The sequence below is a fragment of the Mustela nivalis genome, assembly GCF_964662115.1.
Source record: "Mustela nivalis genome assembly, chromosome: 16".
In the NCBI taxonomy this organism is placed as follows: Eukaryota; Metazoa; Chordata; class Mammalia; order Carnivora; family Mustelidae; genus Mustela; species Mustela nivalis.
This window is the reverse complement of record NC_139035.1, coordinates 14,587,286-14,603,558: the sequence shown is the minus strand read 5'-3', so window position 1 is coordinate 14,603,558 and position 16,273 is coordinate 14,587,286. Positions and strand designations below refer to the sequence as shown.

Here is a 16,273-nt window from a genome sequence, read left to right as displayed (position 1 = left end):
ACCTTCAATGCTCTGCCCCAGATCTTTCAGAGACTTGACGTTGAGGTCTTGATTTAAATATCACCTCCTCCAAGAGGCATTCCTGTTCTTCAACCACCTGTGTGATGGACGACAGCCATCCACGACTTCCTGCTAAATCACCTTTCATGTGCATATACTTCAGGATTCTTTCAGTATCTAAACATGTTCAGTATTGATTGTCAGCTAGAATGTCAGCTGTAAAGTCGTGAAGCAGGGGACCCTCTCTGTCTTGTCACTGTTGTCCCGCATGAAGTCTGCCTGCTTAAAAATTCACTGAATGAGTCCATGAAGTCAAATGTCCAATCTTGGGTTAGGAATGAGGCTAAGTTTTAATCCCTGGGGAATGTGTGTGTATATGTATGTATATATATATATATATATATATATATATGTATGTGTGTGTGTGTGTGTGTGTGTGTCTGTGTGTGTGTCTGTGTGTGTGTGTGTGTTTGGTAGCTTTGGGGTAAATGAGAAGAGTTATGAGGAAGGATTAAAATGTTTGAAAAGCATCTGCAGCATCCTGGCTCTGATTTTAGAAACCCTGATCATTCACCCCTCGTTTGTTTGTTTTTTTAATCGACTGTTTTGCTCAAAGCACTAACTTGGGTAACTAACTCCCAGAGGGTGAAGTTATTTAAGAAACGGTGCGCAGGCCGCAGAGTAGTTGAGTAAATAGGAAGTTTGCGGAACAGAAGGCCAGGCCGAGTGTAATAAAGGGCAGTCGGGATTCTACGTGGGGCGAAGTTACATCCGCTTGGGGGGCGGGTCGGGAAGGTTTAAAGACGAATGGTGTGTGAGTCGGAGCTCAAAGAGTGGCCAGGATTGCAGCAGGCGGACAAGAGGGAGCCACGCATGATCTAGACGGGGAGAGAGAGAGAGAGCAGGGCTAAGGTGGCATGAGTGATGGCGAAAGTCAGCGATGAGTCTGACTGTCGCTCCGGAGTGGCAGAGGGGAGGGGCCGCAGCGAGGATGAAACATCTCAGGCCTGAGAACACCTGGGCTCTGTCGGTGGATGTGCAGACCCCACACTTTGAGAACAGCTGGATTAGAGCATTAAGATCATTTGGGAAAGTAGGTCAGATGAGAATCTGCGTGGTGCTCTTGGCAAAGAGGTAATTTAGGTGTTACGAGTGACAGTACAAATAAGATGGCAATGCAAGAGATATTTGGAAGTAAAAGGGGAGGAACTTGGCATCCAGGAGGCTGTGGCATATGGGAGCCAGTAGAGTGGCGACAACGGGTCAGGCCTGCAAGCCTAGCATGAGCAGAGCTGCATTTACTGTTCCCCATCAGAGTGTGCAATGATCTTAAGTGGCTGCAGACTTATCTCATTCTTATTGCTTGGGGAAATACTGTAAGAGCTCTGGGTTTTTCATGAATAACTCTGTCCTTACTCTTCTTCCCTTCAAGAAAATGGCAGTATTACCTGATTGGTCTGTCGTTTTCATACCTTGTTAATTCTACCCAGCAGATCAACCTTCATTCAAAGAGATCAACATATTATTTAGCAGAGAAGCTCTTCGTAGGGTTTGGTGCCCACAGGCTTGACGGAGATGGTCTCAGAGGCTCACCTCCGTCATTGAGAGGTTTCCCGCTGGGCTTGGTGGGAGGAAAGTGAAGCTCATACCTTAGAATTTTAGAAAGAGTGTATATTTTTTGTCAGTGGGGGCAATGAATTGGGTTGATAATTTTCTACATTTCCCCCTACTTTCTCTCCGTACAGGTCTTAATCACATAGCCTTTAGGCAGAGGCCAGGCATGGGTGCTGTTTACAATTTTTTGTGAGTTTGTAGATGTTACAATGCTTTGACCGGTCCAAGTGCCATCTGAAGGCTGGAAGGAGTTGTTTTATATGTCGTGCCTTTTTCAGAATGAGACTGTTCTCCACTGGGCTCTGAGCAAGGAATCTGCTTGAGGATTTTCTTCTCCCCCCTCTATCCCTCTCCCTCTCTCAAATAAGTCTTTAAAAAAATAAATAAAAAGTTTTTAAAATACCCTCTTTGGGACCTCAGCTACTTATATTGACAGGTGGCTATTTACATTCAAATTTAAGTGAATTAAAGTTGAAGTTAAAAATTGAGTTCCTCAGTTGCATTAGCTGCATTTAAAAAAATGGTCAGTAGCCACATGTGGCTAGTAGCTACTGTACCGGAAAACTCAGATACAGAACATGTCTATCATTGCAGAAAGTCCTGTTGGATAGCAGTGTTGTCAGCGTGTATGTCTGAATCTGGAATGTTCCCAGCCTTCTGCCACGTCACTCCACCCCGTGCCGTAGCCTGGATACACTGTGGCCTGCGGTCACGGGGTTCAGGCTCCAGGAGCCAAGCATTCTGTGTCCATGTCCTGGCGGGGCCACTTAACAGCTGTGCAAACTCGGGCTATTATTTAATTCCATTTGTTTTAAAATTTAATTCATTAGTTACCCGAAGTGTCCATTTTTTCATTTAAGAATGGGGATAGCAGCAAGCCTATTCCAGTTGTGAATGGAGAGGGTGCAAGTGACATAACTGGGCACATGGCGAATTCTCAGTGTTTATTCTTTGTGTTGCTCCTTGCCTTCCTTCTCATCCAACTATTAGCGTGACGGTCCCGTCTCTGGTATGCAAGCTCAAGGATGCCGTGTTTTTCAGGCACCAAGAGTGCATGCATTTTGAAATGTAAGCAGAGGACAGGCAGAGGGTAAAAACGATCATTAACCAGCTCTGCACAAGGGGAAACGCCAGTCTGATCATGGGAAACTTACACGTCGCTATGGGGTTCAGTTCAGGGAGCGTTTCTGGATCACTTCCTGTGGAGGAGCGCGTGTCAGCCCGCATTGTGTAAGAGCCCTGGGACGGGCCAGCCGCGATGTGGAGAAGAGCAGCTTGCCCTTAAGTGCCTGTCATGGGGTAGAGGGAGGGTGACAAGGGTACAGGATGGGATGAGCATCCAGACAACTGTGTGAGACAGACCGTAGGCAGACTTGGGGAGGGCCGTAGGAGCCCCACCCACAGTGGAAGGGCATCAGCTTCCATCCCGCTTGGGGGGAGTGCGAGAGCCCTGTCAAGGGAACGGGAGCTGGGATGGCACTGAAGGACGGGGTGCCCTTTCACTCCATGTGATGGGCCTCGGGTGCAGGGGGTTCTTCAGGAAGGGTCGCTGTGAGTGTGTCAGGAGACGTACAAGCATTCTGTTAGGAGGAGGCGTTTGCCCGAAGCCTTGAACCCTCGAGATCAGAGGTCTGGAAGGGGGGAGGCTGGGTCACCCTGAAGAATGGTCTAAATACCCCGCGCAGGTGTTGACCTAATTGAGCAGGCAGTGGGGAGCCATGGAAGGTTGTAAACTTTCTGCTTGGTTCCACTAGAGCTTTCAAAGAGAAGAATGCATTCCTTTGGTGGGGGAGGGAAGATGGGATGAATGGCCTCGTTTGATCTTATAAAGCAACGAATTTGTCAAATGGCATTTCTGCAGCAGAGAAAAGAACAAAGTTAAGTACCCAGGGCCCTCCACAGGTGTGCGGCTGTGTACAGGCACGCACTCGGCCGTTCCTGCGCGCGTCCTCTGCGGCGGGGGCACATACCTCACGGGGGCCCGGGGCGCAGACGGAGGCGCTCGAATCGTGTACACACCAGAGGGGCACTTTGGGACTTTCTCTTCTCTAAAAGTGGGAAGCTGAGGTTTCATGGAGCACTTTCCGATCTTCGCTTACCTGTTTTTATTTTCTTCTATGGCCACATATCTTTCATTAGCTTTTCAAAATTAGTAGCGGGTTATCACCTCCGCTCCATAGCTGGGGGTGCTGCGCACGCGACTCCATTTCTAGGCTACGCGGTCCTTGTTGTTCCCTGACATAGAACTGAGCGTGTCCCCTCCCACGGGCTTGAGTCCTGTCAGCAGATGGCTGAACAGGAAGCAGCACATTCATCCGTTAATGCATGGAGACTCAGAGCGGCCAGGAGTTCCTGCACCTTCTCTGAGGTTGCTCGGGACCACCTGTAGGATTTCCAGCATGTAGTCACACCCTCGTTTCCCAGCTTTAGGAGAACCTGATTTTTCATGTTTTCCTGATTTGTGATGGGCTCTTTATTGCAGTTTTGAGGTAGACTTTTGGGGGGGTACTGTCCCCCCAGCCCCCCACCCCCAAAGTTTACGATGAGCCTCAGAAGGCTTCAGCAGGACACATTGCTCAGAGCCCCTTCTGACCGCCCGTCTGGAGCTCAGAGGGAAATGGTGCATATCGGTGTCCTCCGCAGTGCTCATCCGCCTGGGGCAGGGCGCAAGAAAGCTGCTTCCCCAGAGGATCCGAGGCAGCTGGCCCTTGGCTTGAGCCCCCCCAAGTTACCACCAGCGGTGCGAGGAGCTCTGTCAGGGTCCCAGGGCCTGTTTGCTCTGGTCTCCCTGTCTTGGATTTTGCCTTCAGATCATCTCTCCATCCTAGACAGTGTTATGTTTAACAATCCCTGATGTGCTCCCGCTGTCACTGAAGGGGTGTGGGGGAGAGGCGTAGGCGGTTGGCTCTCAGCGCTTGGGAGCCAGCACACCAGGGGTCCCAGAGGCCTGGAGTCAGGTGGCTGAGAAAGCAGCTGCTCAGCTACGCACTGTGACCTTACAGAACTCCCTAGTTTCAGCCCGCATGGCCTCCTCTGCTCCCAAGGCTGTCGAGTAACATCCGAATGAGCCTTCTCTGCCTTCAGGTAGCTCTGAATTAGCTCACGGATGCTAAGGTGGTAGTCAGAAAAGGCGGGACACAGGCCCCTTCTAGACTCAGCCTTTGAAAGGGTAATGGGGTTGGAAATTCATGTGCCTGTGCCCTGATTGTTAAAATGCAAGTACTGGGGTGCCTGAGTGGCTCAGTTGATTGAGTGTCTGACTATTGATTTCAGTTCAGGTCATAATCTTGGGGTCCTTGGATTAAGGCCTATGTCAGGCTCCACGCTTAGCGGGGAGTCTGCTTGAGATTCTCTCTCTCCCTCTGCCCCTCCCCCTGCTCTCGCGCTCTCTCTCTCTCTCTCTCTCTAATAAATAAATTTTTTAAAAAACCACATGAGTACTGACAAAGAAATATCAATAAAAGTGAGTCTGAGGGGCAGACAGGGCAGAAGGTAAATGAAAAAAGCACTCCTCTCGGACCCTGCAGAATGTAGGCAGCGACAGAAACCGTGCCTTGAAATAGGCATGTTAGTCATAAGCTGAGAGCCTAGGTTGCTGTGGAGAGCCCTGTTACAGAAATAACTGTGGACCCTCGTCCTACAGTGGACAGCCTTGGACTTGAAGGAGCACAGGGGAGATGGAGGAAGGGAGGCTACTCAGGAACGTGTTCTGGAGGAGAGAGCACCTAAGGTTTATACGCACAATAGTAAATGGCCCTAACTGCTTCTGTGTCGATAGGATTTGGCCCTGGAAGAGGCGGTTCTGGAGGAGCTCACACAGAAGGTAGCCCAGGAACACAAAGCCCACAGGTAAGGCTGGCCGAGGCAATGGCTCCCAGCATGGCCCCTGGCTGAGTCAGCCCCCTGCCCCGCCCCGTATCTCCCCCACGCCGGTAGATCCAAAAACTCTGCCGGTTGCCCTCCCGCCCCTTTCTCCTGTTCTCTTTTTTCTTCCTCTTTTTTCCTTTTTTTCCTTTTCTGCTTGACCACGAGCAAGCTCACGCACACGTGGAGAATTCGCCTCTCTGACCTTCCTGAAGCTCTGTTGCCATAGCTGGGGAGCCGCTTGAGCTGTGTGAAGACCTGAAGAGGGGCTTTGGGTGGGAAAGTCAAGGTCAAGAGGGAGAGCATCGTTCTGGGACCAATGGAGAACAAACAGGCCCCCTTCAGACCGCAGAGGACCTATGCAGGTGTCTCAGGCTGTCTCATCTTGACCACTGAGCTCCCCAAATAGCATCCTCCTAAACTTTTTCCTTTTAACCCCTTTTTTTCTTAACAGTGGAGGTTTTTCCCCCCAGGTGGGAGAAAAATAACTTTTTTTTTAAATTATTTTTTTAAAGCACGCAGCTTTATTCACGGAGATGTCAGGAATAATTAGTGTTTATAGGGCTGTGGCTCTTAATTAAACACTTTACCTTCCTCTGATTATTCCCCGTTGAGTAAAGGCCGGTGGGGATTATGTTAATGAATTACTGAGTAATGCAGCCTGTCCTCACAGTTGGGTGATGCTTGCTCTTCCCGGAACTAGAGCTAAACCACAGCTCTGGAATTCGCCATCAGGAGGGTAGGACCTTCTCCTGCCTTTGTTGTCCCTAACCATTTCCTTCTTTGATGCTGTTGTGATTTTAGCGGAATCCTGCCTGCAGAAGCTGAGCTCATGTACATCAACGAAGTGGAACGTTTGGATGGATTTGGACAGGAGATCTTCTCTGTGAAGGTAGCAGACCCAGCAGACCCTGGCTCATTCGTTCTTCAGCTTTCTCACAATGGTGCAGCGGTCGGAGAGCTGGCAATGACAGGCAGCAGGCCAGAACCACCTGGCTTCCTGGTCACTACGTGGCATTAGTTGGCAAATCCAAATTACTTTAGAATGCAAACAATTTTTCTTTCTTTTTTTCTAAGACTTTTTTTGTCTCCGAGAGAGAGAGCATAAGCAGGGGGAGTAGGAGGCAGAAGGAGAAGCAAGGAGCCTGCCGAGCAAGGAGCCTGATGCAGGGCTCGATCTCATGACCCTGGGTTTGTGACCTGAGCCCAAGGCAAAGCCTTTAACAACTGAGCCACCCAGGTGTCCCACAAACACTTTTTCTTAACTAAGAGATTTTGAAGTTTTCCATGGTCTTGGGCAGAATAGCTTGTTGGTGAAACACCATCTGAGTGAGTCCCAAACACCAGCCCATCCAGCACTGTGAATTTATACAGTCACCGGCAGTTTTGCAACAGGACAAGCAAATGCCTTAATATAAAGACCCTGACCCCTGGTTTTACCTGCTTATTCTCTTTTCTCTCATTTGAGCTAATACGGGGATAATTGCTTGTGAGGCAGAAAGAAACAATTTCTTATATGCAATCACACTTTATTTCTCGAGCTCCATAGAGCCTGCCTTGTGGAATCTTCTGGAATCCCCTTCAGAATCTTCTGGAAACTGTGCCTAGGAAACTGTTTCAGCACAGTACATCTTTTGCAACAAATCCACCTCCTGAAGTGGGTGTGGTTGGGGGTGGGGGTCATGGTGCTTGGTCATTTATAGAGCTGAGCCCATAATCTAAACTCATTTTCTTCTCTCTACTGACCAACTTCACAAAAGTCAGAGTTTTATCAGAAACCTAAAGCAACTGGCACATTTCAGCCATTTGGGTGATGGTGCGATTTTAGCACAAACATTTCCCTCCAAAGTGGCTCCGCTGGCTGTTTTATAAGTGTTCTGTTCCCCCTCTGCTGCACGTTTGCAATTTGCCTTGATGAGAGCTGCCCATGCGCATCAAGTAGAACGAGCAGGGTGGCCGCAGCTTGCGGAAAGGGCTAAATGACTCTCTTTTAGATTTGTTTAATTTTCTTTTGCTTCTCTAATGGCTGCCCTTCATAGGGTTGTAATCCATTTTCATTGCAGTAATGCCTTATGAAGCCATCTGCATCCCACTTACATTTCAGCAGCCCATATATAGTCATGATATTTTGGGTCATTGAAAAATCAGGGTAAACTTTTCTTCACTTCCAGAAAACCCATCCCAAGGTTCCTTGTCCATCCCAGGAAGTTGGGGGTTTAGTTGTTGGGCTCATTTACTTGTGCTGTTTTCAGGATTTCTGTGCTGTGGGAAGTTGGGGCAGTGGAAGTAGTGTCGAAACCCACTATGCTTGTTTCTGATGCACTTTCTGGTATGTTCTTCAGTGGGAAGAGCACAAGGGGGATACTGTACCTTGGTCTGAGTGGGCGGACAGGCACTGCTGACTCACTGCCAGGGAGTGTGACGTAGCCAGCGTTGTCTTTTTGCCCACGTATGTGTTCATGACTCAGGGGACCGCCTCCAGACCACGTGACTCCCAGAGACCCGAGGATGGTGGGCGGGGCAGCAGGGCCAGTTGGGGTGGGACCGTGGTCAGCTCTGAGATCTGCGCTCCTGCAGGCAGGGAGGGTTGAGGGGCAGACTGAGGAGTGATGGAGCCCCTCTGGGTTAGTGCGGGTCCTTCTTGACCAACTTAATGAAGCAAAGGAGCTTGCTGTGGATGTATCATAAGGAAGAACATTTCCACGTAGTGTGGGCTTTTCCCTGAATGGTTCTTCAGAATTTTTCAAGGTGGAAGGAGGACCAGTCCACTCCCTGGCAGGCCCGCCCCTCCCCCTCCGCACCGAGGAGGGCAGTCGCCTCCGTCGCTCCTATGTTGTCGGAGCCCATGGACACTGGGAGGCTGCTTGTGTTTGGAGCCTCCATCCTTCGCTGAGTTTGACTCGGAGCCTTTAAGTTCTGACAGACACAGTGCCTGAGCATCCGTCCTGTGCTTTTGCCATTGCCTGGCCCTGGGGAACTCCTCCCGCGGTCCCATCACCAGCAGACTGCTGCACCCAGCCATCTAAGGGCAAAGTGCCCCGGAAGGATTTCCACAGAATTTTCTTTCCCATCTCCACTTTACCTGGCTTCTTTATATATGTGTGTGTGTGTATGTGTGTGTATAATTATATATTATATAATGCATATTATATACATATATGTGTAATAATTTTATATATATACAATTTTAAATATTTTATTTATTTGTTTGACAGAGACAGAGACAGCAAGAGAAGAGCGGGAGAGTGGGAGAGGGAGAAGCAGGCTCTCTGCTGAGCAAGGAGCCTGATGCAGGGCTCGATCCCAGGTCCCTGGGATCACAACCTGAGCTGAAGGCAAATGCTTAACAACTGAGCCACCCAGGCGCCCCCTCGCACATATTTTTCTACAGTATGATTTACTTGTAACTTCTCCTGACTCCCAAGGCACTTGTTTTCCTTCGCACGTCTTGTCTCCTGACCCTCTCTCTGCTTTGCCTCCAGCAGTGGTCCAGCCCTCTCTCTGTCCCTGTTCGCACAGCCCTGTTCTAATGCGCACTTTGCTGAGTGGGTTGAGAAGAGGTCCCTGCAGAGGGACACTGCCGTCTTTGTGTCTCGCATGGGATCAGGTGTTCTGGGGAACACAGACATCCTTCTTTTCCATCTTGGGCCCAGTTGTGCACGCCCCTCTGCTCACTCCACAAAGAGGATGTCCCCGGTAAAAGCGGGGGCCGAGGGACAGTTTACTCCCTGGATGGCGAGCCTTGTCCCCGCTCTCCTCGCAGGCACACGGGCAGCAGGCTGTGCTCCCCCAGGCAGGAGGTGGAAACACCTGACTGGACCAGGACACCAGAGTGAAGACGAGTCATCTGGGCTTCCTCAGCCCAGGGCCCAGCAGACTGCCCCGCAGCTCTGCTGTCCTCACGCCCCTCCTGTGCTCAGGGAGCTCCCAGCCAGTGCTGAGCGTCCCGATCCGTAGCATGAATAGAGGGCTGAGCATCACCCTTCAGGCCCCCAAGGAATGACAGAGACCGGGGCAAAGGGAGCGAAGCAGCCTAGAAGGTGCAGAGACTCTGCAAGGTGGAGAACTCCCGTTCTCCCGAGAATTTACCTCAGAGTCTCCCAGATAAAAAGACAAAAATCTCTCTCCTCCTTAAAGGAATAGATTGCTTTTAAAAAGGAACATTCAGGGGTGCCTGGGTGGCTCAGTGGGTTAAAGCCTTTGCCTTCGGCTCAGGTCATGATCTCAGGGTCGCATCGGGCTGACTGCTCAGCAGGGAGCCTGCTTCCCCCTCTCTCTCTGCCTGCCTCTCTGCCTACTTGTGATCTCTCTTTCTATGTCAAATAAATAAATCAAATCTTTAAAAAAAAAAAAAAAGAACATTCAGGGGCACCTGGGTGGCTCAGTCAGTTAACTCTCTGCCTTTGGCTAAGGTCATGATCCCAGGATCCTGGGTTCCAGTCCCGCATTGGGCTCTCTTCTCAGCAGGGAACCTGCTTCTCCTTCTTCCTCTGCCCCTCCTGCTGCTTGTGCTCTCTCTCTCTCTCTCTCTCTCTGACAAAAAAATAAACAAAATCTTAAAAAAAAAAAAGGAACATTCAAAAAAAAAAAAAGATCTCTCAGAAATTAAAAATATGATATCAGAAATGGGAGAGGTAATAGGTTACAAGATAAAATCTCACCAAAAAACAAAGTAGGGAATGTGGGAGGTGGGAGATAAGATTAGAAGCTGGGCCCAGATGTCCAACATCTGAATAATGGGTGTTCCAAAAGAAGAAGAGAGGAAATTCGAGAAAGGATCCCAGGACTGAGGACCATGAGGTTGTAAATTAAAAGACCAAGCAGGGGTGCCTAGGTGGTTCAGTGGGTTAAGCCTCTGCCTTTGACTCAGGTCATGGTCTCAGGGTCCTGGGATCGAGCCCCACATCAGGCTCTCTGCTCAGCAGGGAGCCTGCTTCTTCTTTCTCTGCCTGCCTCTCTGGCTGCTTGTGATCTCTCTCTCTTTCTCTCTGTCGAATAAATAAATAAAATCTTTAAGAAAAAAAAAAGAAACACCAAGCACCGTGGATGCAAATAGACACCAACAAGGGCGTTAAGCAGTGGAAGTCGGTGTCTCTGGGGAGAGGAAATGGTGGGGCTGGGTCTGCTGTTGGCTTCTTTTAACAGGCTCCAAAGGATCCACTGGGTCCCGCAAACCGAGGGCACATGTAATCACATGCATGTGATGTGCATACATATTCAAACTATGGACGTGTGCCATTTTGATTTAAAAAAACCAAAGTGAAAAAGGTATTCATAGATGTTCATGAAAGAGAAACTCTTAACTGCCAACAGATCTGAGAAAATCCTGAAATTCTCTCTTGAACAGGAAAAATGTGACAATTTGAGGTAAAAGAAAACAATATATATGTGTGTGTACGGTGCGCTGGGCTGTGCAGCAGGCTGAGTCACTTCAGGGCTGAGTTGCCCGTTGACCTGATGCTGTCTGGTTCATTCGTCCACGGGCAGGAAAACGGGGTGTGACGCCCCCCGGCGGAGAGGTGCTGCAGCCCAGGGGCTTGGCTTTGCGGGACCCCTGGTCATCTGTTTGGTCATACTGCTCTTCTGTTGATCTGTTGCAGGACAATCATGGAAACAGTGTGCACCTCGGCATTTTCTTCATGGGGATTTTTGTGAGAAACAGAATCGGAAGACAAGCAGTAATATACAGGTAGTCTCTTATTTGTCTCTTTTTCCTTTTTCCCCTTGAGGGACTCTAGAAAAGTCCACCGAAGATCACAGGGATCCCAGTGAGTTAAGAGCTAGACTATGGGTCAGAGTTGAGCTTTTCTCAACTCAGATAAGATCAGCCTTCTGTGAGATTTGAGCAGTTACCGAGAAATGCATCTCACTTTTCCTAGAGGCCTGTTTGGGGGTTGGGGGATGGAGGAAGCTCTTTCTTCCCACTTGACTCCAGGAAAGGTGCTACTGAACCCTGCTGAGCCAGAAGAATGGCACAAAACTGTGAGTCTGGTTGGAAGCCTGCTGTCTAGTCAGTCCTGCTGGTTACCTTTGTCCGTGTTATCCGTGCAATCCCGACTGGCTTCTTTGCATTTTCCATCACCCTCTGCCTAACCACACGTGCTAGAGGAGTGAAGACTCATTTTATATCAAAAATAGAATATTTTATATTTGTGAAAATACATTTTAAAAGCAATGAATTTGTTATCACAAATTAAAGGGCTGATACTTTTATTTTGTATTTTACTTTTCTATTCATTCATTCATGGGAAGGGATAATTGGGTGATGGGCATTATTTCGCATTTTAAACCCTCTTCTCCGCTGAAGAGGCAAGAACCGGTATAGGGATTTGGCAGAGTGTCTCCTCTCTTATGTGTCAATGAGCTTGCTTGGATGGGTGCCCATAGTTGTCACCGTGGTGTCAACGATCTCAAAAACTGTGTGCTTGCTTTCATTTACAAGGGCAGTATGGCCGACTGTTTAGTAGAAGAATAGCTTTCTTGTGTGTGCATCTGATAGGCAGAGCTGTGCACCTAGTGCAGATAATCAAAGACAGCTCTTAGAGGCAAAGCCAAATCCACCTTCTGGAAGTGGATCTTGCCCAGCTGTGTACCCTCTGGATAAATAGTTGATGCAGGTTATTTTGCAACCCCCCCCCCCAAAAGCTTCCTAATTGGTTCTTTCCCCTGCTAGGTCTCCACCCTGATACTATTTTTGTCCACTGATTTTCTCTTACTCTTTGCATGGAGACCTTATTAAGGCAGGAGTGGGGAGAGAGAGCTTTGTGGCTGCAGAGTAAACTTACTTTCTTTTGGACATACTCCCTCAGGTCCATATACCTACAACAAATTATAAAGTAATCAAATGAAATACATAAATTGCGCAGAGTTGTAACTTTACATTTTTATGCCCACTTCAAGCTGTCCAGGCATTTTGTCTCACGTGGTTCTCAGTCAATGCTTCATTTTCTCCTTGAGGCTGGAAAAGTAGACAGGTCTTGCCTTCCAGCTACAGGGGTTAAATAGAAGAAAATAGCCTTCTGAAACTTTGCTGTCGATAAACCACTCATGGTTTGGTTCAGTTCCTTAAGAACTGCTTCCAGACCTCTTTAGCACTTATCTTAAAAACCCCTACAGGATGGGAATTTATTTCTACCATAGTGTCATGGTAAGAAGACCCCCAGGTAGAGTCACGCTGTGGAGTGAGGAGTGGATCCAGAGTTTTGGCAGGTGATTTGAAGGAACGGAGCCTGAGGAAAACGACTATCTCTTGTCTCTAGAGACCTTCACTGAGGAACATAGCTATGAGTCCGTGTAGATGTAATCTGACGGAATTGTAAGTCAGCAGACAGCTGTGTTGAGCCCCTGTAGAGAGTATGGCCCCGGCAGATGTCTGCGAACACAGTTGGTTCTGGAGTAATGGAAGGACTGGAGGAAAGCCTAGAAGCCCCAGGTGTAGAACTCCTGCATCCCCGATGTGCAGGGTGAACATGGCTAAGTCCTGTCCTCATTTGTGGCTAAACTGTCCTCTCTCTGAAGTAGAAACAAGCTGCCTTGTCTACCTTAGAGAGTTCATGAAGAACCCATACTCTGTACAGATGGGAGGCAGTATTATGACTTCTGGTTCTTTCAGCAAACATTTACTGCATGCAGCATGCCAGGTTCGTGGCTCAGTGCGTGGAGGCCAGAGATGAAGAAAGCAGACTCTCTAGGCAGGGAGCCTGTGGTCTGGTTTGCCTTTGTTGGGGATCCAGTCACAGAAGTAAACAATCATTATACCATGCAGTACCCCAGAGAGGACTACACCAGATTCTTTCCTCCCATGTGGGTGGTTGGGGATGAGGAAGAGGGAGAAGATGACTTCTGAGATGAGTCTTAAAGGAGGAAGATAGGGAAGTGTAATGTTGACATGAAGAGGCAGTGGACAGGGAATTATAGACTGGGGCGCAGAGAGAGGGTAGGCAGTAGTAAGAGATGGTTGAAAATTGGCTCCAAGTGGGATGGGAACCAATAGCTTACCTTCCCTTGTCTGGTGGTTATTTCATGTGTCTCATTTTAGCGAAGGTCTTCCTGAGGAAAGGGAAGGAAGTGTGTGTGTGAGTGTGTGTGTGACCCATCACAAAAATGGAGACACATTAAACATTCCCTGGGCACTTTTTCTTGGTGGCATAATCCATCTGTAGCATATGCTGCAACACAGAATCTGTGTGGATTCTTTGGCCTGATTCCTGGAAACACATGACTTTAAAATAATATGCTCCTCTGTTATTAAAAATGAGGATCATGGGAAATCCTTTGCAGTTTGGAAATGTGAAAAACAAGGCAGAGGATCTTCGAATATTTTCCTCATCATTAGTCATGAAGGAAACCATACCTTAAGAACAGCAATACCTAGATGGATGTTTTATAGCATTTTTAGGTAGTTAAGTCAATGCATGGTGTGATTTCCTCTTTTGCTTGGAGAGAAAGATTGTTAAGCTTTCAAAACTGTGGTGAAATCATAATTTGTCAAACGAGACTCCCCACTAGCAGACAACCCTCCTACGCTATTTCATAGCTGCATGGAACATCGTTGGCAAACCCAGTTGCCTATCTTTTGACCAGGTGGAATGATATCGGGAACATCACTCACAACAAATCTACTATTCTAGTGGAGCTCATCAACAAGGAAGAGACTGCCCTCTTTCACACGGTGAGCAAAATGGAAATATGAGCCAGGGTCGGACAGGCAGCTTGCTGTTTGATTTCTCACCTCACAATATTCTTTCCTTGCTCTCCGTATCATGAGAGGATAAATATTCTCTCGAACTGATAACTGCCTAACCCTCGCCCAGTGCTATCATTACTCATTTCCGGGTAGTGGTGGTAATTTCCTGTTCAAAATGCAAGGTTTCCAAGCTGAGTTTGGACTCTGGGGTTTGGGTTCCTCCACCTGCTGTGTTTGTGGTGGATCACATGTCTGGTGTGCCACAAAGTTACAAACCTGCATCCAGGAACCCCCTGGATGATGTTGCCTGGCATTTTCTTTAGCCGGCTGACCTGGATTTCCTTCCCCACCGCCGCCCAACCGGGCCTGACGTAGCTCAACCTTCTGTTGAGCGCCCCCTTGAGAACCAAGACTGTTCATGCACCTCAGGGCCGTCCAGAGAAGCTCGGTGTTCCTTCCAGGCTCTGTCTTCATCCATTTCTTTCTTTTTAAAGCAGTTGGTTTGAAACTCTGTGATGACACGGCAGCTCATCCGCGTAAGCCCAGTGTCTTGAGCCTAGATGATTCTGTAACTGACAGACTGTCTGCACCCTTGGGTGGGCTTCCTAGCCACATGCGCCGTAGGATTTCGCCATGTGGGTTTACAGCTCAGGGTGCTGTTTTGCGCTTGGCCTCATGGGAGGAAGGGATGTGGCCCTGTTCAGGAGAATCTTAGGGAAACGCATCTACAGTCAAACAAATATTTACTTTTTCCCCATCTCTTCTTTCCCAAGGACGATATTGAAAATGCCAAGTACATTTCTCGGTTGTTTGCGACACGGCACAAGTTTTACAAACAAAACAAAATCTGCACTGAGTAAGTAAGCGTGGAGTCCGGCACCTCCCCGGGTGGCTTGCTCGCGTTCAGTTCACCGGCTTTAGGGAAGTCGTCGATGGCTTAGATCGCTTTTTCCGTTCGCCCTCCTCCCTCCCTCCTCGCCGAAGCTAAAGGAATAAGCTGAATCCAGGCAGGAGCGAAAGATCTTTAATGATGAAGACTGTCTGGCGTAGTGCATGTGCCTGGAGAGAAAATAATTCACAAATTGACTGTGAGAGCTTGACTACCTGGATGGGTCGGCCCGCATTAGTGCCTTTCCGTCCTCCAGCTCGGAGTTCGGAGGAGCCGAGCCGTTCCCAATTTGCCGGGGTGCCCCTTCGTGTCAGATGCAGAGTAGGTTCAGAAGTGTGTAACAGAGTGGCAAGCCAACTTGAAAGAAAAGAAGCCTCTGTCATCCTCAGCCCTGTTTCTCTTACACAGTTGGCTAACCCGGCGTGTGCTCCTGGGTCATGTCATCTGCCTGTAAATGAGAGGCCAGGGTAATTACAGGAAGCCTTGGAAGACACTAATAGATGTCACGAGTCCATGTGTGTTTTTTAAATCTAATTTGGAAATAAAGACGGGAAAGGGAGTCTGATACGGGAACTTAAACGTGACCTGACCTTGGACGTGGCGTCGCTGGGCCTCACGCTATCATTGCCTTCATTTTGGTTGCCTTCAAAAGACGTTCCTCAGCAGAGAACATGCGGCAGTTGGGGCACCCAAGGTGCTTAATTGTGTTTCAAAGAGTTCGGGGATATGAATGCGAGCGAGGAACTGCTTTTCCATGCCCCCAGTGGACACATCCAAGAGCGCGCGAGTATTGTCCCAGAGCAGTTCCTGCTGAAAACCGCGGCTGCTTTAGAGCCGGAGCCTCCCGTCCTGACAGACTTTCTTCTCCACACGATGGAGGCTCTTTCAAGCCAGTCGTTGCAACTGGTCACTGTTGGAGGCTGAAAGGAGAGGCGATAGTTATCAGGTCTGCCGGCGAAGTTTGCAAATGTAAATTGAGACGGGCAGCGACCCGGGAGTGGCAAATAAAGGGCCCTGACTGGGGACTGTAGCGCGTGCGCATAAACGTACACACGCGCATGCGCACTAGCCCTGCTTTCAACCAGATTCCCTCTAGATCACTTCCGTGTGGGTCTGCCCTGCTCTGGCCTTTCCTTTGTCGGGATGTCTTTGACACGAACAGGAATTCTGGGGTTGACTTCTGGAGGGTGCATTGAAATAAAACTGTTCCGAGAAGTGGA

General features: G+C 48.7%; 1 protein-coding gene across 5 annotated transcripts in view; it reads left to right on the top strand.

Moving 5' to 3' along the window:
- The window catches only part of PTPN14 (protein tyrosine phosphatase non-receptor type 14), a 174,756-nt gene that overhangs the window by 120,712 nt on the left and 37,771 nt on the right, over positions 1-16,273 (top strand). For 4 of the 5 annotated variants that reach the window (XM_082701737.1, XM_082701739.1, XM_082701738.1 and 1 more), the window contains 5 exons: positions 5,393-5,463; positions 6,283-6,370; positions 11,079-11,167; positions 14,062-14,149; positions 14,938-15,020. In XM_082701737.1, the coding sequence (XP_082557863.1) occupies positions 5,393-5,463; positions 6,283-6,370; positions 11,079-11,167; positions 14,062-14,149; positions 14,938-15,020 (419 nt within the window). Of the gene's footprint in view, positions 1-5,392; positions 5,464-5,526; positions 5,844-6,282; positions 6,371-11,078; positions 11,168-14,061; positions 14,150-14,937; positions 15,021-16,273 lie in introns of those variants that run through there. The other variant, XM_082701741.1, reaches the window with a different exon arrangement.